Source organism: Cherax quadricarinatus, chromosome 5 (assembly GCF_038502225.1).
Source record: "Cherax quadricarinatus isolate ZL_2023a chromosome 5, ASM3850222v1, whole genome shotgun sequence".
NCBI classification, from domain to species: Eukaryota; Metazoa; Arthropoda; class Malacostraca; order Decapoda; family Parastacidae; genus Cherax; species Cherax quadricarinatus.
In genome coordinates this window covers 59,852,181-59,879,585 of record NC_091296.1, presented here as the reverse complement: position 1 = coordinate 59,879,585, position 27,405 = coordinate 59,852,181, and the positions used below count along the sequence as shown (strand labels likewise).

Genomic DNA, 27,405 nt, shown 5'->3' with positions numbered 1-27,405 from the left:
GTAACACCCACAGCATCACAACACTTTAACACCCACAGCTTCGCAACACTGTAACACCCACAGCATCACAACACTGTAACATCCACAGCATCACAACACTGTAACACCCTCAGCACCACAACACTGTAACACCCACAGCATCACAACACTGTAACACCCACAGCATCACAACACTAACATCCACAGCATCACAACACTGTAACACCCACAGCATCACAACACTGTAACATCCACAGCTTCGCAACACTGTAACACCCACAGCATCACAACACTGTAACATCCACAGCATCACAACACTGTAACACCCACAATATCACAACACTGTAACACCCACAGCTTCGCAACACTGTAACACCCACAGCATCACAGCACTGTAACATCCACAGCATTACAACACTGTAACACCCACAGCATTACAACACTGTAACACCCACAGCATCACAACACTGTAACACCCACACCATCACAACACTGTAACACGTACAGCATCACAACACTGTAACACCCTCAGCACCACAACACTGTAACATCCACAGCATCACAACACTGTAACATCCACAGCATCACAACACTGTAACACCCACAGCATTACAACACTGTAACACCCACAGCATTACAACACTGAAACACCCACAGCATTACAACACTGTAACACCCACAGCATTACAACACTGTAACACCCTCAGCATCACAACACTGTAACACCCACAGCATTACAACACTGTAACACCCACAGCATTACAACACTGTAACACCCACAGCATCACAACACTGTAACACCCACAGCACCACAACACTGTAACACCCTGAGCATCACAACACTGTAACACCCTCAGCATCACAACATTGTAACACCCACAGCATTACAACACTGTAACACCCACAGCATTACAACACTGTAACACCCACAGCATCACAACACTGTGACACTCACAGCATCACAACACTGTAACACCCACAGCATCACAACATTGTAACACCCTCAGCATCACAACACTGTAACACCCACAGCATCACAACATTGTAACACCCTCAGCACCACAACACTGTAACACCCACAGCATCACAACACTGTAACACCCACAGCATCACAACATTGTAACACCCTCAGCACCACAACACTGTAACATCCACAGCATCATAACACTGTAACACCCACAGCATCACAACATTGTAACACCCTCAGCACCACAACACTTTAACACCCACAGCATCACAGCACTGTAACATCCACAGCATCATAACACTGTAACACCCACAGATTCGCAACACTGTAACACACACAGCATTACAACACTGTAACACCCTCAGCACCACAACACTGTAACACACACAGCATCACAACACTGTAACACCCACAGCATCACAACACTAACACCCACAGCATTACAACACTATAACACCCACAACACTGTAACACCCCCAGCATCACAACACTGTAACACCCACAGCATCACAACACTGTAACACCCACAGCATCACAACACTGTAACACCCACAGCATTACAACACTGTAACACTCACATCATCACAACACTGTAACACCCACAGCATCACAACACTGTAACACCCACAACACTGTAACACCCACAGCATCACAACACTGTAACACCCACAGCATTACAACACTAACACCCACAGCATCACAACACTGTAACACCCACAGCATCACAACACTGTAACACCCACAGCATCACAACACTGTAACACCCACAGCATTACAACACTGTAACACCCTCAACACCACAACACTGTAACACCCACAACACCACAACACTGTAACACCCACAGCATCACAACACTGTAACACCCACAACACCACAACACTGTAACACCCACAGCATCACAACACTGTAACACCCACAGCATCACAACACTGTAACACCCACAACACCACAACACTGTAACACCCACAGCATCACAACACTGTAACACCCACAGCATCACAACACTGTACCACCCACAGCATTACAACACTGTAACACCCACAGCATCACAACACTGTAACACCCACAGCATCACAACACTGTAACACCCACAGCATCACAACACTGTACCACCCACAGCATTAAAACACTGTAACACCCACAGCATCACAACACTGTAACACTCACAGCATCACAACACTGTAACACCCACAGCATCACAACACTGTAACACCAACAGCATTACAACACTGTAACACATACAGCATCACAACACTGTAACACTCACAGCATCACAACACTGTAACACCCACAGCATCACAACACTGTAACACCAACAGCATTACAACACTGTAACACCCACAGCATCACAACACTGTAACACCCACAGCATCACAACACTGTAACACCAACAGCATTACAACACTGTAACACCCACAGCATTACAACACTGTAACACTCACATAATCACAACACTGTAACACCCTCAGCACCACAACACTGTAACACCCACAGCATTACAACACTGTAACACCCACAGCATCACAACACTGTAACACCCACAGCATCACAACACTGTAACACCCTCAGCACCACAACATTGTAACACCCACAGCATCACAACACTGTAACACGCACAGCATCACAACACTGTAACACCCTCAGCACCACAACACTGTAACACCCACAGCATCACAACACTGTAACACCCACAGCATCACAACACTGTAACACCCACAGCATCACAACATTGTAACACCCACAGCATCACAACACTGTAACACCCACAGCATCACAACACTGTAACACCCACAGCATCACAACACTGTAACACCCACAGCATCACAACACTGTAACACCCACAGCATCACAACACTGTAACACCCACAGCATTACAACACTGTAACACTCACATCATCACAACACTGTAACACCCTCGGCATCACAACACTGTAACACCCACAGCATCACAACACTGTAACACCCTCAGCACCACAACGCTGTAACACCCACAGCATCACAACACTGTAACACCCACAGCATCACAACACTTTAACACCCACAGCATTACAACACTGTAACACCCTCAGCATCACAACACTGTAACACTCACAGCTTCACAACACTGTAACACCCTCAGCACCACAACACTGTAACACCCACAGCACCACAACACTGTAACACCCACAGCATCACAACACTGTAACACCCTCAGCACCACAACACTGTAACACCCACAGCACCACAACACTGTAACACACAGCATTACAACACTGTAACACCCACAGCACCACAACACTGTAACACAGCATTAAAACACTGTAACACCCACAGCACCACAACACTGTAACACCCACAGCATCACAACACTGTAACACCCTCAGCATCACAACACTGTAACACCCACAGCACCACAACACTGTAACACCCACAGCATCACAACACTGTAACACCCTCAGCACCACAACACTGTAACATCCACAGCACCACAACACTGTAACACCCACAGCATCACAACACTGTAACACCCTCAGCACCACAACACTGTAACACCCACAGTACAACAACACTGTAACACCCACAGCATCACAACACTGTAACACCCTCAGCATCACAACACTGTAACACCCACAGCACCACAACACTGTAACACCCACAGCATCACAACACTGTAACACCCTCAGCACCACAACACTGTAACACCCACAGTACAACAACACTGTAACACCCACAGCATCACAACACTGTAACACCCACAGCACCACAACACTGTAACACACACAGCACCACAACACTGTAACACCCACAGCACCACAACACTGTAACACCCACAGCACCACAACACTGTAACACCCACAGCATCACAACACTGTAACACCCACAGCATCACAACACTGTAACACCCTCAGTACAACAACACTGTAACACCCACAGCATCACAACACTGTAACACCCTCAGTACAACAACACTGTAACACCCACAGCATCACAACACTGTAACACCCACAGCATCACAACACTGTAACACCCTCAGTACAACAACACTGTAACACCCACAGCATCACAACACTGTAACACCCTCAGTACAACAACACTGTAACACCCTCAGCACCACAACACTAACACCCACAGCATCACAACACTGTAACACCCACAGTACAACAACACTGTAACACCCACAGCATCACAACATTGTAACACCCACAGTAGAACAACACTGTAACACCCACAGCATCACAACATTATAACACCCTCAGTACAACAACACTGTAACACCCACAGCACCACAACACTGTAGCACCCACAGCATCACAACATTGTAACACCCACAGCATCACAACACTGTAACACCCACAGCACCACAACACTGTAACACCCACACCATGATAACACTGTAACACCCACAGCATCACAACACTGTAACACCCACAGCATCACAACACTGTAACACCCACAGCATCACAACACTGTAAGACCCACAGCATCACAACACTGTAACACCCACACCATGATAACACTGTAACTCCCACAGCTTCGAAACACTGTAACACCCTCAGCACCACAACACTGTAACACCCACAGCATCACAACACTGTAACACCCACACCATGATAACACTGTAACTCCCACAGCTTCGCAACACTGTAACACACTCAGCATCACAACACTGTAACACCCACAGCATCACAACATTGTAACACCCTCAGCACCACAACACTGTAACACCCACAGCATCACAACACTGTAACACCCACAGCATCACAACACTGTAACACCCACAGCATCACAACACTGTAACACCCACAGCATCGGAACACTGTAACACCCACAGCATCACAACACTGTAACACCCACAGCATTACAACACTGTAACACCCACAACATCACAACACTGTAACACCCACAGCATCACAACACTGTAACACCCACAGCATCACAACACTGTAACACCCACAGCACCACAACACTGTAACACCCACAGCATCACAACACTGTAACACCCACAGCATTACAACACTGTAAACACCCACAGCATTACAACACTGTAACACCCACAGCATCACAACACTTTAACACCCACAGCATTACAACACTGTAACACCCACAGCATCACAACACTGTAACACCCACAGCATCACAACACTGTAACACCCACAGCATTACAACACTGTAACACCTACAGCATCACAACACTGTAACACCAACAGCAACACAACACTGTAACACCCACAGCAACACAACACTGTAACACCAACAGCAACACAACACTGTAACACCCTCAGCAACACAACACTGTAACACCCTCAGCACCACAACACTGTAACACCAACAGCAACACAACACTGTAACACCCACAGCACCACAACACTGTAACACCCTCAGCAACACAACACTGTAACACCCTCAGCAACACAACACTGTAACACCAACAGCAACACAACACTGTAACACCCTCAGCAACACAACACTGTAACACCCTCAGCAACACAACACTGTAACACCAACAGCAACACAACACTGTAACACCCTCAGCAACACAACACTGTAACACCCTCAGCAACACAACACTGTAACACCCTCAGCAACACAACACTGTAACACCCTCAGCAACACAACACTGTAACACCAACAGCAACACAACACTGTACCACCCTCAGCAACACAACACTGTAACACCAACAGCAACACAACACTGTAACACCAACAGCAACACAACACTGTAACACCCACAGCACAACAACACTGTAACACCCTCAGCAACACAACACTGTAACACCCTCAGCAACACAACACTGTAACACCAACAGCAACACAACACTGTAACACCCTCAGCAACACAACACTGTAACACCAACAGCAACACAACACTGTAACACCCTCAGCAACACAACACTGTAACACCCTCAGCAACACAACACTGTAACACCAACAGCAACACAACACTGTAACACCAACAGCAACACAACACTGTAACACCCTCAGCAACACAACACTGTAACACCAACAGCAACACAACACTGTAACACCCACAGCACCACAACACTGTAACACCCTCAGCAACACAGCACTGTAACACCCTCAGCAACACAACACTGTAACACCCACAGCACCACAGCATTGTAAAGCTCACAGCCTCACAACACTGTAACACCCACAGCACCACAACACTGTAACACCCACAGCATCACAACACTGTAACACGCACAGCACCACAACACTGTAACACCCACAGCTTCGCAACACTGTAACACCCACAGCATTACAACACTGTAACACCCACAGCATCACAACACTGTAACACCCTCAGCACCACAACACTGTAACACCCTCAGCACCACAACACTGTAACACCCACAGCATCACAACACTTTAACACCCACAGCTTCGCAACACTGTAACACCCACAACATCACAACACTGTAACATCCACAGCATCACAACACTGTAACACCCTCAGCACCACAACACTGTAACACCCACAGCATCACAACACTGTAACACCCACAGCATCACAACACTAACATCCACAGCATCCCAACACTGTAACACCCACAGCATCACAACACTGTAACATCCACAGCTTCGCAACACTGTAACACCCACAGCATCACAACACTGTAACATCCACAGCATCACAACACTGTAACACCCACAATATCACAACACTGTAACACCCACAGCTTCGCAACACTGTAACACCCACAGCATCACAGCACTGTAACATCCACAGCATTACAACACTGTAACACCCACAGCATTACAACACTGTAACACCCACAGCATCACAACACTGTAACACCCACACCATCACAACACTGTAACACGCACAGCATCACAACACTGTAACACCCTCAGCACCACAACACTGTAACATCCACAGCATCACAACACTGTAACATCCACAGCATCACAACACTGTAACACCCACAGCATTACAACACTGTAACACCCACAGCATTACAACACTGAAACACCCACAGCATTACAACACTGTAACACCCACAGCATTACAACACTGTAACACCCTCAGCATCACAACACTGTAACACCCACAGCATTACAACACTGTAACACCCACAGCATTACAACACTGTAACACCCACAGCATCACAACACTGTAACACCCACAGCACCACAACACTGTAACACCCTGAGCATCACAACACTGTAACACCCTCAGCATCACAACATTGTAACACCCACAGCATTACAACACTGTAACACCCACAGCATTACAACACTGTAACACCCACAGCATCACAACACTGTAACACTCACAGCATCACAACACTGTAACACCCACAGCATCACAACATTGTAACACCCTCAGCATCACAACACTGTAACACCCACAGCATCACAACATTGTAACACCCTCAGCACCACAACATTGTAACACCCACAGCATCACAACACTGTAACACCCACAGCATCACAACATTGTAACACCCTCAGCACCACAACACTGTAACATCCACAGCATCATAACACTGTAACACCCACAGCATCACAACATTGTAACACCCTCAGCACCACAACACTTTAACACCCACAGCATCACAGCACTGTAACATCCACAGCATCATAACACTGTAACACCCACAGATTCGCAACACTGTAACACACACAGCATCACAACACTGTAACACCCTCAGCACCACAACACTGTAACACACACAGCATCACAACACTGTAACACCCACAGCATCACAACACTAACACCCACAGCATTACAACACTATAACACCCACAACACTGTAACACCCCCAGCATCACAACACTGTAACACCCACAGCATCACAACACTGTAACACCCACAGCATCACAACACTGTAACACCCACAGCATTACAACACTGTAACACTCACATCATCACAACACTGTAACACCCACAGCATCACAACACTGTAACACCCACAACACTGTAACACCCACAACACTGTAACACCCACAACACTGTAACACCCACAGCATCACAACACTGTAACACCCACAGCATTACAACACTAACACCCACAGCATCACAACACTGTAACACCCACAGCATCACAACACTGTAACACCCACAGCATCACAACACTGTAACACCCACAGCATTACAACACTGTAACACCCTCAACACCACAACACTGTAACACCCACAACACCACAACACTGTAACACCCACAGCATCACAACACTGTAACACCCACAACACCACAACACTGTAACACCCACAGCATCACAACACTGTAACACCCACAGCATCACAACACTGTAACAGCCACAACACCACAACACTGTAACACCCACAGCATCACAACACTGTAACACCCACAGCATCACAACACTGTACCACCCACAGCATTACAACACTGTAACACCCACAGCATCACAACACTGTAACACCCACAGCATCACAACACTGTAACACCCACAGCATCACAACACTGTACCACCCACAGCATTAAAACACTGTAACACCCACAGCATCACAACACTGTAACACTCACAGCATCACAACACTGTAACACCCACAGCATCACAACACTGTAACACCAACAGCATTACAACACTGTAACACCCACAGCATCACAACACTGTAACACTCACAGCATCACAACACTGTAACACCCACAGCATCACAACACTGTAACACCAACAGCATTACAACACTGTAACACCCACAGCATCACAACACTGTAACGCCCACAGCATCACAACACTGTAACACCAACAGCATTACAACACTGTAACACCCACAGCATTACAACACTGTAACACTCACATAATCACAACACTGTAACACCCTCAGCACCACAACACTGTAACACCCACAGCATTACAACACTGCAACACCCACAGCATCACAACACTGTAACACCCACAGCATCACAACACTGTAACACCCTCAGCACCACAACATTGTAACACCCACAGCATCACAACACTGTAACACGCACAGCATCACAACACTGTAACACCCTCAGCACCACAACACTGTAACACCCACAGCATCACAACACTGTAACACCCACAGCATCACAACACTGTAACACCCACAGCATCACAACATTGTAACACCCACAGCATCACAACACTGTAACACCCACAGCATCACAACACTGTAACACCCACAGCATCACAACACTGTAACACCCACAGCATCACAACACTGTAACACCCACAGCATCACAACACTGTAACACCCACAGCATTACAACACTGTAACACTCACATCATCACAACACTGTAACACCCACAGCATCACAACACTGTAACACCCACAGCATTACAACACTGTAACACCCTCAGCATCACAACACTGTAACACCCACAGCATCACAACACTGTAACACCCTCAGCACCACAACGCTGTAACACCCACAGCATCACAACACTGTAACACCCACAGCATCACAACACTTTAACACCCACAGCATTACAACACTGTAACACCCTCAGCATCACAACACTGTAACACTCACAGCTTCACAACACTGTAACACCCTCAGCACCACAACACTGTAACACCCACAGCACCACAACACTGTAACACCCACAGCATCACAACACTGTAACACCCTCAGCACCACAACACTGTAACACCCACAGCACCACAACACTGTAACACACAGCATTACAACACTGTAACACCCACAGCACCACAACACTGTAACACACAGCATTAAAACACTGTAACACCCACAGCACCACAACACTGTAACACCCACAGCATCACAACACTGTAACACCCTCAGCACCACAACACTGTAACATCCACAGCACCACAACACTGTAACACCCACAGCATCACAACACTGTAACACCCTCAGCACCACAACACTGTAACACCCACAGTACAACAACACTGTAACACCCACAGCATCACAACACTGTAACACCCTCAGCATCACAACACTGTAACACCCTCAGCACCACAACACTGTAACACCCACAGCATCACAACACTGTAACACCCTCAGCACCACAACACTGTAACACCCACAGTACAACAACACTGTAACACCCACAGCATCACAACACTGTAACACCCACAGCACCACAACACTGTAACACCCACAGCACCACAACACTGTAACACCCACAGCACCACAACACTGTAACACCCACAGCACCACAACACTGTAACACCCACAGCATCACAACACTGTAACACCCACAGCATCACAACACTGTAACACCCTCAGTACAACAACACTGTAACACCCACAGCATCACAACACTGTAACACCCTCAGTACAACAACACTGTAACACCCACAGCATCATAACACTGTAACACCCACAGCATCACAACACTGTAACACCCTCAGTACAACAACACTGTAACACCCACAGCATCACAACACTGTAACACCCTCAGTACAACAACACTGTAACACCCTCAGCACCACAACACTAACACCCACAGCATCACAACACTGTAACACCCACAGTACAACAACACTGTAACACCCACAGCATCACAACATTGTAACACCCACAGTAGAACAACACTGTAACACCCACAGCATCACAACATTATAACACCCTCAGTACAACAACACTGTAACACCCACAGCACCACAACACTGTAGCACCCACAGCATCACAACATTGTAACACCCACAGCATCACAACACTGTAACACCCACAGCACCACAACACTGTAACACCCACACCATGATAACACTGTAACACCCACAGCATCACAACACTGTAACACCCACAGCATCACAACACTGTAACACCCACAGCATCACAACACTGTAAGACCCACAGCATCACAACACTGTAACACCCACACCATGATAACACTGTAACTCCCACAGCTTCGAAACACTGTAACACCCTCAGCACCACAACACTGTAACACCCACAGCATCACAACACTGTAACACCCACACCATGATAACACTGTAACTCCCACAGCTTCGCAACACTGTAACACACTCAGCATCACAACACTGTAACACCCACAGCATCACAACATTGTAACACCCTCAGCACCACAACACTGTAACACCCACAGCATCACAACACTGTAACACCCACAGCATCACAACACTGTAACACCCACAGCATCACAACACTGTAACACCCACAGCATCGCAACACTGTAACACCCACAGCATCACAACACTGTAACACCCACAGCATTACAACACTGTAACACCCACAACATCACAACACTGTAACACCCACAGCATCACAACACTGTAACACCCACAGCATCACAACACTGTAACACCCACAGCACCACAACACTGTAACACCCACAGCATCACAACACTGTAACACCCACAGCATTACAACACTGTAAACACCCACAGCATTACAACACTGTAACACCCACAGCATCACAACACTTTAACACCCACAGCATTACAACACTGTAACACCCACAGCATCACAACACTGTAACACCCACAGCATCACAACACTGTAACACCCACAGCATTACAACACTGTAACACCTACAGCATCACAACACTGTAACACCAACAGCAACACAACACTGTAACACCCACAGCAACACAACACTGTAACACCAACAGCAACACAACACTGTAACACCCTCAGCAACACAACACTGTAACACCCTCAGCACCACAACACTGTAACACCAACAGCAACACAACACTGTAACACCCACAGCACCACAACACTGTAACACCCTCAGCAACACAACACTGTAACACCCTCAGCAACACAACACTGTAACACCAACAGCAACACAACACTGTAACACCCTCAGCAACACAACACTGTAACACCCTCAGCAACACAACACTGTAACACCAACAGCAACACAACACTGTAACACCCTCAGCAACACAACACTGTAACACCCTCAGCAACACAACACTGTAACACCCTCAGCAACACAACACTGTAACACCCTCAGCAACACAACACTGTAACACCCTCAGCAACACAACACTGTAACACCCTCAGCAACACAACACTGTAACACCAACAGCAACACAACACTGTACCACCCTCAGCAACACAACACTGTAACACCAACAGCAACACAACACTGTAACACCAACAGCAACACAACACTGTAACACCCACAGCACCACAACACTGTAACACCAACAGCAACACAACACTGTAACACCCTCAGCAACACAACACTGTAACACCAACAGCAACACAACACTGTAACACCCTCAGCAACACAACACTGTAACACCCTCAGCAACACAACACTGTAACACCAACAGCAACACAACACTGTAACACCAACAGCAACACAACACTGTAACACCCTCAGCAACACAACACTGTAACACCAACAGCAACACAACACTGTAACACCCACAGCACCACAACACTGTAACACCCTCAGCAACACAGCACTGTAACACCCTCAGCAACACAACACTGTAACACCCACAGCACCACAGCACTGTAACACCCTCAGCAACACAACACTGTAACACCCTCAGCAACACAACACTGTAACACCAACAGCAACACAACACTGTAACACCCACAGCAACACAACACTGTAACACCCTCAGCAACACAACACTGTAACACCCTCAGCAACACAACACTGTAACACCAACAGCAACACAACACTGTAACACCAACACAACACTGTAACACCCTCAGCAACACAACACTGTAACACCCACAGCAACACACAAAGGGGCTGCCACATCAACTAGCATAATTGCATGGTCCATCACCACCAAACTACTTTACAAACTGAGGCACCAGACACTTTACTTCACTTTATTTTCGCTCGAGTCGTAATATCTTGTGAGCGCCGTGAGCGTTTCATCATTTTTTTACTCCGGAGGGAGACAAAATTTACACATTTACGGGGAAGAATATGCATATATGTTTTCTGAATGGTTAAACAGGGTAGCTCTCGGTTTTCTGAGTGCACACACACACACACACACACACACACACACACACACACACACACACGGGATCAGGAGCTGTGAATCGACCCCTGCAACCTCATATAGGTGAGTATAGGTGTGTGTGCAAACACACACACACAACATTGCACAATTACCATTCATTAATGCACAACCCTACAACGAAAGGGTGATCCTGAGTGACGGTGTGACTCCCAGCACCTCACGCCAACGTCACACACACACTGAAGAAAGAACGTAAGTTTCCAATTAGCTTTCACTGGGCCAGCCAGAAACGAATATGCAGAGATAAGGAGAGGGAGGTCCAGCGGCAGTATGAGAATGACACAGCATCGAGAACCAAAATCGGACCAGTTGTTGTTGTACAGCCACATCAGGAGGAAAACATCAGTGAAGGACCAAGTAATCAGGCTGAGGAAGGAAGGAGAGGAGATCATAACAAATTACCAAAAAGTATGTGAAGAGCTAAACATGACATTTAAGGAAGTACGTATTTTCAGTGGAACCAGAAAGAACTCCAGCAAACCGAAATGGTAGGGTACACTTTGAAAGTGCTTCGCTCTATGTACAGCCCAGGTCCTCAACGAAAGAGAGGGACTTGGGTATGGGGGTCGCGTCTTGCCCCTACCCCCTGGAAACGTTTCGACTTCCTTATCCCCCCCTCTGCCTCTTGGGAATTTTTAGACATGACAAGAACACACAGTGTTGACAAACATTTAAATGAAACTGTATGAATGTAAGCCAAGTCTACACCAGTGGTATGTACAGTACTGCTGACACTGACATGCAGACTGATAACGAACAATTAAGTTTTGTTCTTCCTATTTTGAGTTATGATTGTTTTCCTTCACGAGTTACGGCGCAGGTTCCCTGACAACACTGACTTAAACAAGTCTGGTGCTGTAAACTTCGTGCAAGAAATTTCTTTTGATCTAGAAGCTAAGAATTATCGCGCGGGAAGCCGGATAAACGGTGGTGAAGTTTGCCGATGTGAGATTTTCCAAAGCATTTTACAAAATGCTTAAACCGCATAATATTCCTAAAAGAAAAGTTAGATCAAACGTAAATGACCCTAAATACATGAAGAATAGACTCAAATATCTCTTGGGATGAAGGAAAAGGCATTTACAAGCGAATCAAAAAAAGAGAGGTCACTTTCTTGACCGATATGTTTGATAAAAGAAAGAAGTAAAGAAAAAATAAGTCAAGCCAAAAGAAACAATGAACTTAAGATTGTGAGGGGAATTAAAGTTTAATCTAAAGGTTTTCTTTCAGGTATGTATAAGAATACAATTAGGGACACGATAGGCCCACTTTAATGAACTTCAGGTCAGCAAGCTGTTGCTGACAAGGAAATGTGTACCATTTTTAACACTTATTTTCTCATTTTTTTCTACATACAACGATATAAATGAAATAAGTTATACAAGTAAGACAAAAATAAATTATGTAATATCAAAGTCATTAGTGACATGGTCCTTAGACAAATACTGTAGAAAGACTGAATCCAAGCAAGTCACCTGACGAGAAGTTTTCAAAGGTTCAAAAGGAATGCGAAGTGAAACTCGGCAAGCCATTAACAAGTCTCTTTAACAAATCACTGTGTACCATTTTAAACTTATCGTACCGGATAAAAAGGAAAATGGTAACTATGGTATTCATTTGCAAAATGGAACATTAGGTCCTCAGCTTTAAATTATAGACCAGTCAACCTAACCTAAATTGTGGTAAAGTTGACAGAGTCAGTAACTGCGGATGCAATTCAAAGCCACTATTTAAAGATACAGTTTAAAGATATAACTTAAGGATATAATTTGGTCAATGACTCTCAACACGGCTTTTCAAAGAAGCGTAATTGTTTTACGAATTTACTTACCTTTTTCATTAAAATATTTCTGGCGATGGATCATGATAAACAAATATGATGTTGAGTATATGGACTTCAGAAAGCAGTACTCTGATGAAAAATTAGATAATATAGGAGAAATTATTCCTTGACTTGAGTCGTGGCGGACAGATAGACAACAGAGAATTTGCATTAATGGGGAGAAATCACAATGGGGACCTATTACCAGTTGTTTGTGCTGAAGGGGTCGGTATTAATTCACAATCTACATAAGCGACAGTGATGGGGGAATAAGTCAAAAGTAAGTTTGTCGATGACACTAAAATACGCCGTCAAACAACTTCTGATGAGAACACTAGACAGCTGCAGGACGACCTGGAAAGGTAGATGTGGTCGGAGAAGTTGTAGATGTAGTTCAGTGCTGACAAATGTAAGGTTATAATCCTGGGAAAAGAAAATGACTATATCATTTATAAGCCAAATATTGTAGATCCTAATTAAGGTGAATGAAAAAAAGGATTTAGGAGTAATAAATAGCAACCACGAGGCTTGAGATCCTCAACGTAGCAACCATTTGCAATTCGTGTCAACGAAAGTGACATACATAACGAAGTATCACTGTGGGTTCTACAAACAGTTGTTCGACCATTAAGAAGTATTTCCAGAAGTGTATCGTGAGTGATCACCTGCATCATCCACTTCATTATATTCAACATTACCTCTCACTTCTACTCAGCCAACACAACAAGGCATGATGGCGTCTGGCAGGACAGCAAAACTTGCTCATCTTGCCTCTGAATCCCACAGAACTTGAATACTGATTCATGTCTGGACGTATTTTCACAACATAAAAAAAATACGTAGACTACAGCAGTGTTAGTTTAGTAACATTGTAGATCAAGCTGATGTATGAAATGTGATGAGACATGTAACCTAATTTAATATATGTTTTTTTTTTTCAATTATATTACATTTTTCTTTTATATAATATTCATCTTGCTTCTTGTTTGCTTAAATAGTAAGACAAAATTTTTACGAATACTAAGTTTTCCTAAAACTTGAATTGTTTTTAATAGATGTTCTGTAACTGCTAAATATTCTTTCTTAAAAACAAGTTTTCCTCTTGTTTATTTCCTAGCAGTGTAGGGATGAGTAAACAATAATAAAATGATGCCACAAAAAGTCCAACATATGGAAGTGATGATCCGCCTGACCACATCTCTGCCTCGTCTTGTGAAGCTGACGCTCCTTTGAGCCTAGTTGTGAGCCTGGCTTTGTTGCGGGCCTGGCTTTGTTGCGGGCCTGGCTTTGTTGCGGGCCTGGCTTTGTTGCGGGCCTGGCTTTGTTGCGGGCCTGGCTTTGTTGCGGGCCTGGCTTTGTTGCGATCCTGGCTTTGTTGCGGGCCTGGCCTTTTTGCGAGCCTGGCTTTGTTGCGATCCTGGCTTTGTTGCGGGCCTGGCCTTTTTGCGAGCCTGGCTTTGTTGCGAGCCTGGCTTTGTTGCGGGCCTGGCCTTTTTGCGAGCCTGGCTTTGTTGCGGGCCTGGCTTTGTTGCGGGCCTGGCCTTTTTGCGAGCCTGGCTTTGTTGCGCGCCTGGCTTTGTTGCGCGCCTGGCTTTGTTGCGGGCCTTTGTTGCGAGCCTGGCTTTGTCGCGGGCCTTTGCTGCGAGCCTGGCTTTGGCTCTGTTGCGGTCATGGCTCAGCTTTATCAAGTCATTCAGTTCACAAAGCTCTACCTGACTCTAGATAAACCTTCTCTCAACAAAACCTTCCTGCGTACTCGTACCGTTGTCTTCAAAACCATCTATAGTCCGTCTAATGTATCCGGGAGAGGACAAATGTATCTCTCACAAACATTAACAACACATGTTCACAAATAATGCAGTTCAGTGTGTTTTCTCACGAGTTCCCGACACATAACGTATCTTAAAAAGGGTAACTGGTGTTAAGGGCTCGTGATTCAAGGAACTGGAGCGAGTCTCCAATTCTTTGGAAATAACCCGATAAATGATCCATTTATTATTGTTGTTATTATTATTATTATTGTTATTATTATTATAGCTTTTTCCCATCAGATTTAATGGCACGTTTAATGACCGTTTTTGTCTCATCCGTTTTAATGGCCCACTTCCCTCAACTAGTTTCACAAAACTTACCCTCGTTCTCAGACTCAGCTGGAGTCTTCTACATTGGTTCAGTAATGTCGAAACTTTGGATTCTCACTCTCCTGTACTTTCCTAAATTCCTGGAGCCCGACTGCTGCTCATTATACAGTCAGTCCCGTGTACTTAGTTGCATTTGCATTCGATAAATTAACATTGTTACCTAGTGTTGGCCTGGTTGGCCAACAACACTTGCCGCTTCGTTTATTGTTGCGCTGCTTTCGTAAACTTTAAGTGTTCGTTTATTGTATTTTTCTTGCTGCAGTTTATTGCATTCGTGTGGATGTTCGTGTCATTACTGTGTGGCATTAACGTTCGTGTCATTACTGTGTGGCATTAACGTTCGTGTCATTACTGTGTGGCATTAACGTGGCTCTTTAAACATATTAACCGTAATGTGAAGGGAATTAATATCGTATTCTAAAAACCAATGATATATGTAGTGCTTTTGAAGGGCGTTTATAAATGCTTTGAAAGGTGCTTATAACGTGCTTTGAAAGACATTAATGCGGCATTTTGAATGACATTAATATGGTACTTTAAAAGGCAGTCAGGAGAGTGCAACGGACAAGTGAAGCAGCAGCAGCAACACACACAGCAAGAGGCATTCTTGAGTTTCCCCAGCGCTCGAGCTTAATGCCCAAAGCTGGGGTGTGATTCCAAAAGGATCATGTAGTGCTAGCTGCCTTCCCACCTAATGACATCGTCTGCTGCTATGCAGCTGCCACACCCTTCGATCCCAATGTGGGCAGGGTTTGTGGCAGCCCAAGGTGCATAGCTTCTCCCTACGAGCCTCGTGCGGGCGGGAAATGGGGCTAGGCCTGGGAACAGCAGGTCCCAGAAGACGAGGAGGTACTTTTACCCCCTCCCATGGCAGACATTGGTCTGAGACACTCCCTCGACAGGGAGCCAAGGCCGGGCCACCTCTTGGAAAAGGCCCGGGCCGGGCGATTATACCGGCGAATCTACAACAACAACAAAAGGCATTAATATTGTTCCTGGAAAGTAACATTGCCGTACTTTAAAAAGTACTAAAACAATACTTGAAGGGTAATTATTGTTGTATTCGGAAAATTATTAATTCTTCCTTTAAAAAAACATTAATATTGTACCTTGAAGACCTTTAATGTTTTAGTTTGAGTTATATTAATATAATATATAAATACTGTATTTATTTGGTCACCGGACCAATAAGGAAAGATCAGATAACATACACTGAGAGGTGTATGTCTGTTAATTTATATATACACTGAGAGTTATATTATTGTCTAGTCGTGAAGAGGTTAAGGACAAACTTAGTGACTATAGTATAGTCAATAGGCTTGAAACCCCCGTTAACCAATCACAGATTTTTCACTTATACCTAATTTCAAACGAAATTAACAGATTTAACCTACATGATTATTTTTGAAAAAAAAAATCAAGAGATTTTCAAAATATATGGTATGTAGACACAGCATCAGGCAGTGATGTATATAAACCGTCTCAACAACATCCTCACATTAGCAGAATTTCTAGACGACGAGAATTAATATATCAAACGAAAAGAGAAACAATCTCACACTTCATTTGTAACAACGGGGGTGAATAATTACGCTAATTCTCACAATGTCGAGATGAAAAACAACTGAGTTATAACCCATTACCTCCAACATCAGAGTTTGATTAAAAAAAGATAGAAGCTCTTGTATTGAGAGTCATAGATATTACAGAAAAGATACTACCCAAAAATATCCATTAAAGTCAATGACCTTAATAAAACAAAAATGCGACTCAGTAATCCCATCAAATGCCAATATTTAAATAGTTAATGATGTTGTTTTGACAGCACTGGGATTTTTTTTTACATAATCCAGGTGCAAAATTGTAATTAACTTTGGTATGAAAGGAAAACAACAACAAAAACGCCAATAATAATTAAAAATAAATTTAATCCATAATGAATATCTCGAAAACTCAATGTACAGTTTATTCTTTGTCTCATTTTACTGTGATTTTTAATAATTTTGTAACAACCCATTTTCTTTCATATAAAATAATTTGTAACGACCCTTTTTTCCCATAAAAAAATAATTAGTAACAACCCATTTTGTTACAAAATAATTTGTAAAACCCAGTTTGTAATTTTCAGTATAATGTAGCAACCTATTTTGTCAAAATAATTAGTAACAACCCATTTTCTGTCAAATAATTAGTAACAACCCATTTTCTGTCAAATAATTAGTAACAACCCATTTTCTATCAAATAACTAGTAACAACCCATTTTCTGTCAAATAATTAGTAACAACCCATTTTCTATCAAATAACTAGTAACAACCCATTTTCTATCAAATAACTAGTAACAACCCATTTTCTATCAAATAACTAGTAACAACCCATTTTCTGTCAAATAATTAGTAACAACCCATTTTCTGTCAAATAATTAGTAACAACCCATTTTCTATCAAATAACTAGTAACAACCCATTTTCTGTCAAATAACTAGTAACAACCCATTTTCTATCAAATAACTAGTAACAACCCATTTTCTATCAAATAACTAGTAACAACCCATTTTCTGTCAAATAATTAGTAGCAACTCATTTTGTCATAAAATAATTAGTAACAACCCATTTTCTATCAAATAACTAGTAACAACCCATTTTCTGTCATAATGTAAAACGTAGCAACTGGTATATATTCATTTACAACTGCATCAAATTGATTAGCAGATGCGTCTCCGCTGTTATTTGACTCTCCTGAGAGTTTACACAGTATATATATACATCAAGAGGTACATTTCTCTTATTTACTCAGAGTTTACTTAAATCCCTCTATAGTGATCAAAGTCTCGTCTGATGGTGAACAGGTTACATGGAGCCCCAGTGACCACCATAGAGTAAAGTCGATAGGCTTAAAACCTCCTCCCCTCAAGGGAGGCTCCTTGACGCTGGTGAGGGAGCTCTTGATGTAGGGAATTGGATCTGTACTCCAGTTCCCTACATTGAGCCTGAATGCCTTCCATCCCCCACCCCACAGGCGGTATAATCCTACGGGTTTAGCGCTACTCCATGATTATAATAATTGAAAACTCCTTTGAGCAAGTTTGCGAGACATGTTACGGTACATTTTTGCGATACACATTGCGACGCACATTGCGATACATAGTGAGAAGCACACGGTGTGTATGCTCACTTCTCCACTCCTCGTTGAGAGTAACAATAGACCGTTTTTATGACGGTTTTTTTTCCATCTTGTATCATTTTGACTTAATTAACGTCATGTTTATTCTCTGAATTTATTTTTTGTTGGCCTTTGTTTAGAAGTCACTTAATACAACAGTTATCATCCTTAGAAAAAATAACATCTCGCTTTCAACATAATTAATCTAGTTTGCAGAAATATTAGGTTTCCTGCAGCCTGATATTTCTGTCAGTGTTTATTAATGTCTGTTTAAGATATGCAACATGGACCTTAAGTGACGTGCAACATGTACCTTGGAATTTAAAAGATGTGCAACATGAAATTTAAATGATGTGCAACATGAAATTTAAATGATGTGCAACATGAAATTTAAATGATGTGCAACATGCAACATGGAATCTAAATAATGTGCAACATAAAACATGGGTTTTAAATGGCGTCTATAAGAGTCTTGTTGTTCGTGTAAGAGAGTCACACAGAGCAAGAGATCACGGGAAGCAGGACTCGATACTGCTACTGAGACGGTCAAGATTCCCAGGCAGCGCTCTTATCCACTCGGCCACAAATGCCACATAAGCTGGGCAGCCTGGGTCACAAGCCATGTTTCCCTCCCAGTCCGGTTGACCTGTGAACCAGGCTTCTCAGCTTATGTGGCATTTGTGGCCGAGTGGATAAGAGCGCTGCCTTGGAATCTTGTCCATCTCAGTAGCAGTATCGAGTCCTGCTGACTGCGATCTCTCTCTCTCTCATATACATACATGTATATGATAGTATATACATATTTTTCTTATTGAAGAGTAAGTCAGCAGAAGATGATAAATGAGATCCGTTTCAGTAAATACTTCTTTAAGCTCGGGTCATCTACAGGATTAAGACCCGTATCAGCAGACACCTTTACTGCCTCTCCTGACGAATAAAACAACAAGGAAGACCTCACAGGGTATATACACCGAGAGGTGTACCTCTCTCTTGTGTATATATACGCTGAGAGTTTACCTTTATCCCTATTTTGGGAATTACAACGTTCTTGTCTGGTGAAGAGGTTGCCGAAGAGCCTTAATGGCCCTATTGTCGTCAATAGGCTTTATATCCCGTTAACCAACTTGAACCAAGAACCTCGTTCATACGACAGTAAGTTACAACGAATGAGTTATCATTTTACTGAGATTAAATGGTTGGTTAATTGCGCTTAACCCTTCGAGCACTCCAAGGTTCATTAAAGCTGCACCTCACTTGTTCATCATCAATCAAGATTAATTTAATCCCTTTTAATGGGATTAAAATAAGCTGTCGGTGTGTACACCGAGAGACGTACGCCTCTTAAGTGTATATATCCTTAGGATTGAGTAATATCTCTGCTGACAAAAAAAAAGCTACCTGTGTTGAATAGTGGAAATTAATTTGGCAGATTTTAATTCTGATATTAATACAGCGGCAGCTTTTGTCATCAAATATATATGAAATACTGTTGTTTTATCATCATCCTTGCATAACGTGGATGTAATTTTTAAACCAAGCCAATTACCAATTATAAATGTTACCGCCATTATACCAGATACGATCTTTATTTACTACGCAGTTCTTCACGATTAAAATACTAGTGTTTTCAATACTTTACATAAAAGGTTTTTGCTCATTATAACACTTTCCTGTTCTCTATAATCCTTACCTTCAATATTATACATCATACTTTGTACGGTAAAATCCCCCAACCCCATCCCGACTGTATTATATTCCGAGTTTTGTTGAACAGACTTTTGGCACTGGCTATCATATTTTTGACTGTGTTTATATTGTTTTTGTCCTTTTTATCGGGGGGGGGGGGGATTTTTACAGTGTTAATCAAGCGTTTTCCTTCGTTTTGCATACTTTTAGAACCTCGTGTTTTTGGTTAAATTTTGATTATATATCTAGTTTTATCGCGTATATATACTTCACTTTAATTGTTCACCAAATTTGTTTACGTTAGTAAACCAATTATTTTTATCCCCGTAACTATGTCCTCCGTCACCATACCTATGATCTTCATCAACAAAATTATCATACTATAGTTAACTGGGCGTAAAGTCTGTCGATTACTCAAAGTTGCATGAAACCTGTTCACTGCCAGTCAACAATACTTTAATTCTAGAATGAGCGATTAAAGTAAACTCTGAGTATACATATACATTACACGTACACGCTCACGTATATATATATATATATATATATATATATATATATATATATATATATATATATATATATATATATATATATATATATATATAATGTAACTTAAAATAACACCAAGTATTGGGTTCCTTAAATTACAAAAGTATCAACCAGAAGTAATGGCAGTAAATATATAAAATCCACAACACTGTTGCTGCATCAACTCACCAATTTGCTAGTTAGTTATGTATTGATAGTTTTTCCATGATGTGTTTATTTCCAAGCAGGAGAGTTAATAAAACTTCCACTCAATATTAATCTGTCGTGTTTATGGTTTATGTCTTATATATCATGAATAGTGTATTAAGTCTAGTACATTACGTCTAGTATATTACGTTTCTTTTTTTGGCCAGGCGAGGCTAGGCTTCCTGGAGGTAGAGTCCATCTCTCTGGCCGACGCTGGCAACTATACTTGTCGTGTTGACTTCATGACGTCGCAGACAATGATGTCATTATTGCAACTCTCTGTCCATGGTGAGTCTGTTGTTGTTCTGTCTCTCTCTTCTAACACTGTCAAACTTCCAGCTACACATCACCTCACAAACGTCGCCACCTCTCCTACTTTCTCAACTATGCATGCAAATATTGGAATATCAATTCCCAGTCGATGTTTATGTCAGGAAATTAGAGGACAAAAACTTTGAAACCTAAACTAATCACGAGAACAACACTATTACACCACATTTTATTCGCCAGCACGAGGAGGAAACGGTGCTACATAAATAAGTCGTGTCTTACAAGGCTGCAGGGAGAGCCAAGAGAATTACTTATACCTTCATGTAATCAATATTCAACATTTGGTCACACGCCATTACCGGGAAATTCTCGTCCACTCTATCCTTACTCTAAAAATGTCTTGGTGTTGTGTTTACACACTACACTGTAACTTTAGGATAGAATATTATGCTTTTTGTTTTTTTACTTACAATTTTTATCTCTCCATTCACTGCCTATATTAAACTTTAGGATCAAACAGTAGGTAGTTATTTACATTCACATGCGACTTGCGCTTGACTCAAGAAATCGTAATGACACGATTCCAAACAAACCATATCCCCGGCCGGGATTGAACCCGCGGTCATAGAGTCTCAAAACTCCAGCCCGTCGCGTTAGCCACTAGACCAGCTAGCCACAATAAGATTCATCCAACTAGGTATATTTCTACACCATAGGAAGGTTAGCACAGGCACCTCTGTGACCACAAATGCAAGTTTTTACAGACGAATCTCCAGCTAGCGTGGCCGTGACGAACTCTAGTTGGAGATTCGTCTGTAAAAACTTGCATTTGTGGTCACAGTGGTGCCTGTGCTAACCTTCCTATGGTGTAGAAATATACCTAGTTGGATGAATCTTATTGTGGCTAGTTGGTCTAGTGGCTAACGCGACGGGCTGGAGTTTTGAGACTCTATGACCGCGGGTTCAATCCCGGCCGGGGGTATGGTTTGACTTGCGCTTATTCATTTATAGGCTATATTAGGAAATCTGGTCAGAAATTATGTATATTTACGCTACTTGGAATTATGTTTGCCTCTACAATGGAACTGTGTTTAGACTTGCAATGGAACTGTGTTGAGAGTTACAATGGAACTGTGTTTGCATTTACCGTGTAACTATTTACTTACAATGGAACTGTGTTTGCACTTACAATAGAACTGTGTTTACACAGAGGAGGTGCGCAGCTTGAAGGTCTTCGACGCTTATGAAAACATGGTGGGAGAAGTGGCTGGGCCGTACGAGCTGTCTTCAAGGGTTATGCTGTCCTGCCGGGCGTATGGTGGTAGGTCAACCTGTTTTTAACGCGTATTTTTCGCCTCCAAAGGAACTCTTGGAGGCTGGCTGAATGTTATTGAAACAAGGAGTTTCCTTTTCAGTTATCCTCTATTCGTATCAAACACCATTACTTCCTATAATAATAATCATAATAATAATAATAATAATAATAATAATAATAATAGTAATAATAATAAAGATGAATGGTGCATTGAGAATCTGTGGAGACAAAGTACATTATCCATGGAAGCAAAGAGGGGAATGTATGAGTGTATGAATGTATTGGTGAGAAGTGGGAATGTTGCAACTAGGAGAAGGCTGGAGGCAGTGGAGATGTTGTATATAAGGGGAATGTGTGTGGTGTGAATATACTGTGGAGAATCCATAGCTTGGAGATTAGGAGGAGGTGTGGGGTTTCTAAAAGTATTATCCAGAGGGCTGAGGAGGAAATGTTGAGGTGGTTCGGACATGTAGAGAGGATTTAACCAAATAGAATGACTTAAAGAGTGTATAAATGCGTAGTGGAGGGAAGACAGGGCAGGGGTCATCCTAGGAAAGGTTGGAGGGAGGGAAGTAAAGGAGTTTTGGGTGCGAGGGACTCCGACTTCCAGCAAGCGTGTGTGAGCGTGTTAGATAGGAGCAAGTGGAGGCAAATGGTTTTTATGACTTGACGTTCTGTTGGAGTGTAAGCAAAGTAACATTTATGAAGGGATTCATGGAGATCGGTTAGCCAGACTTGAGTCCTGGAGGTGGGAAGTACAGTGCTTGTGCACCGAAGGAAGGATGGAGTTATGTTGCAGTTCTTTAACTGTATTGTCGGCACGACTCTGGCAAGACAGTGATGGAGGGAATGATGATGAAAGTGTTTCTTCTTTTATGGGTCACCCTGCCTTGGTGGGAGACGGCCAATGTGTTACTAAAAACATTAATAATAATAATAATAATAATAATTATGATTGCAAAATTCTCATATGTTACAAAACCAATAATCTATATTATTTTACATTAATCTATGAACGAGATAATTTGTTTTATTGATTTCTTTTATCTGATTTCTTTACTAATGCAAATAAACCTAAAAGCCATTACTATATCGATTACATTTTCTTCTTTCTTTATTTGTCTGCGAATTTAATATAAAAAATAACCATTTGTTTTAGTGTTGCATTTTTTTTATCATGCAATGTTGGCTGTTGTCATCATTCATATTCTGTAAGAATATTTTTAGTGGCTGTTATTTCAGCCGTTTTTTTATGCCTGTCCGTGGTGGAAATTCTTTTTCAAATGTCTTTTTATTCTGCATAATCTGTCTTTCACTGTCTGTTATTAACTGAGCCAAGTGTGACTGTGAGGCAACCACATGAATAAGCGTCATTTTTGGCCAAAGATTCTTTTTATTTATTACTGAAACCAGTATTAGGAATTCGCCTAGAATTTATATTATTATAGTTAATGGGAAACGTTAATAATTAAACTCGTATAAAGCAGGAACGTAAGAATTGAAAAGCACTGTGAGAAGCCTACTGCCCATGCTCAGCGGGTCTTTGTATCAAGCTCACACATAACTAGTGAAGAGTGAAGGTGTGAATCCTTGGATCAGGAGCCCTTAATCATGCTAAAGGCATCCCCTCCCCTTTGAGAAAGCATGTCCTAAAACTATTTTATCAATATACTATATAGAGTTGTGATCCCGTAGGTCTAATATCTTCATCCTCTAGCATAGCGGCGGTTCTCAAACTGGAGTACGCGCACTCCAGGGGTACTCCGACGGAGTACCAGGGGTACTTGGAGTACCAGGGGTACGTGCTGATCTATTATGATTTCTTGTGTTGGTATGTCATTATTATTCTTTTAAATGAATTAGTTTGCAATCAGCATTTTAGAGACAAACGTCAAGTTCCCAGAAACATTCTTCCTTAACAAAGGTATGTTTCAGTGTAATACACGAAAATGCATCAAAGTTTATTCTTATCGAAAAATGTCAGAAAACCATGTGTCTTTGAGGATGAGGGAGTGACGTGGAAGAATGTGTGTGCACGCACGACTGACGGCGCACCAGATATTCTTGGTATTCACTCGGGATTTAGACTGAATGAATTGAAGAAATTAAGAAAACATTAATTGCGTTATTTATTGATATACTCTGGTACATCGTTTGCAAATTGTGTTATTATAATTCCATGGGCCATGGTTTGGCGTCCATGACACTACCAAATAAGGGTAAATAAGTCCTTAAAGATGAACTTAAAATAGTAAATACCATTAAAGACGGTACTGTGGCCCGTCGGCTCTGTCAGTTGTATCAAGACTTTGATGCTGACAGTAATGCTCTACTTTTCCTCACTGGGATGTGGCAGCTTCCAAGGGGAAATTGTAGATACCATATCCGGTCTTTGAGACCGGATATGACTAAACTGTTTTCTCAAAGGAGAGGGTATAATATAATCTCAGATTTTCTACAAAGAAATCTCTCTGACAAGGACTGGAAACTAACGTAGATTGACAAGAGAATTTTTCCTTAAAGGACACTTGCAAAAATATTTTTTGTTCTCATACGTTAATACATTAATAACTCGCACAAAGGGGAGAGGAACTGACCACGACGTTTTGGTCCAACTTGAACCATTTACAAATGTGACAAGAAATGTATGTAAACAAATATTTTATTTTACAAGACTGTCTCTTTCAATAGGATCTATACCGTTGTATAGCCAAGGTAAACAGTCATAAAAATTAATAGTATATTGTATATGTCTCTATTTCACACATTATTATTATTATTATTGCTGTAACAATAATTATTTTATTATTTCTAAATTAGCTTTTAAATAATAATAATAATAATAAAGTGGATAAATGGATAATAAGGTATCACTGCACTAATTCAGTTTCATTTATTGAAACAGATGAGTAATATTTAGTTGCGATGCGAGGAACATTTACAGGAGTCATGTTTGGTCGTCAGGTTATCCACTACCAGTGGTGGAGTGGGTGTCAGGGGATCAGCTTCTGGAGTCCTCACTGACGCAGCCGGCCAGCACGCCCACACACAGAGCTCGCGGGCGTGGGGGAGAGGCTCCCACGACGGTGGTGGGCGTTATACTGCACTTGCCCAGCCTCAGGAGGGAGGACAATGGGAGGGAAGTCACCTGTGTGGCCTCCAACACCAACCTGACTAACGCGCAGTCCCACACCATCAGCATACAGATGTACCGTGAGTAAACTCGACGGAGATTGCTTCCCATGTTTCATTTACTAGTTGTTCATATGTGTTCTCTCGAATCATTAAATGGGAGAAGGAAATTTGTATATAAGAAACAGTGCTGGTGCAATGATGGCATATACAGTACATGAGGTTTGATGGATACATTTCAAGCACAAATTGCTACATGTTTTTGACAGATTACAAGGTGTAAATTT

General features: G+C 42.4%; 1 protein-coding gene across 1 annotated transcript in view; it reads left to right on the top strand.

The window, feature by feature from the left end:
- Positions 1-27,405, top strand: part of LOC128684729 (uncharacterized) — a 219,151-nt gene that overhangs the window by 122,907 nt on the left and 68,839 nt on the right. Inside the window, exons 5-7 of the mRNA XM_070102776.1 lie at positions 22,569-22,689; positions 23,882-23,992; positions 26,951-27,199. Of these exons, the coding sequence (XP_069958877.1) occupies positions 22,569-22,689; positions 23,882-23,992; positions 26,951-27,199 (481 nt within the window). The remainder of the gene's footprint in view (positions 1-22,568; positions 22,690-23,881; positions 23,993-26,950; positions 27,200-27,405) is intronic.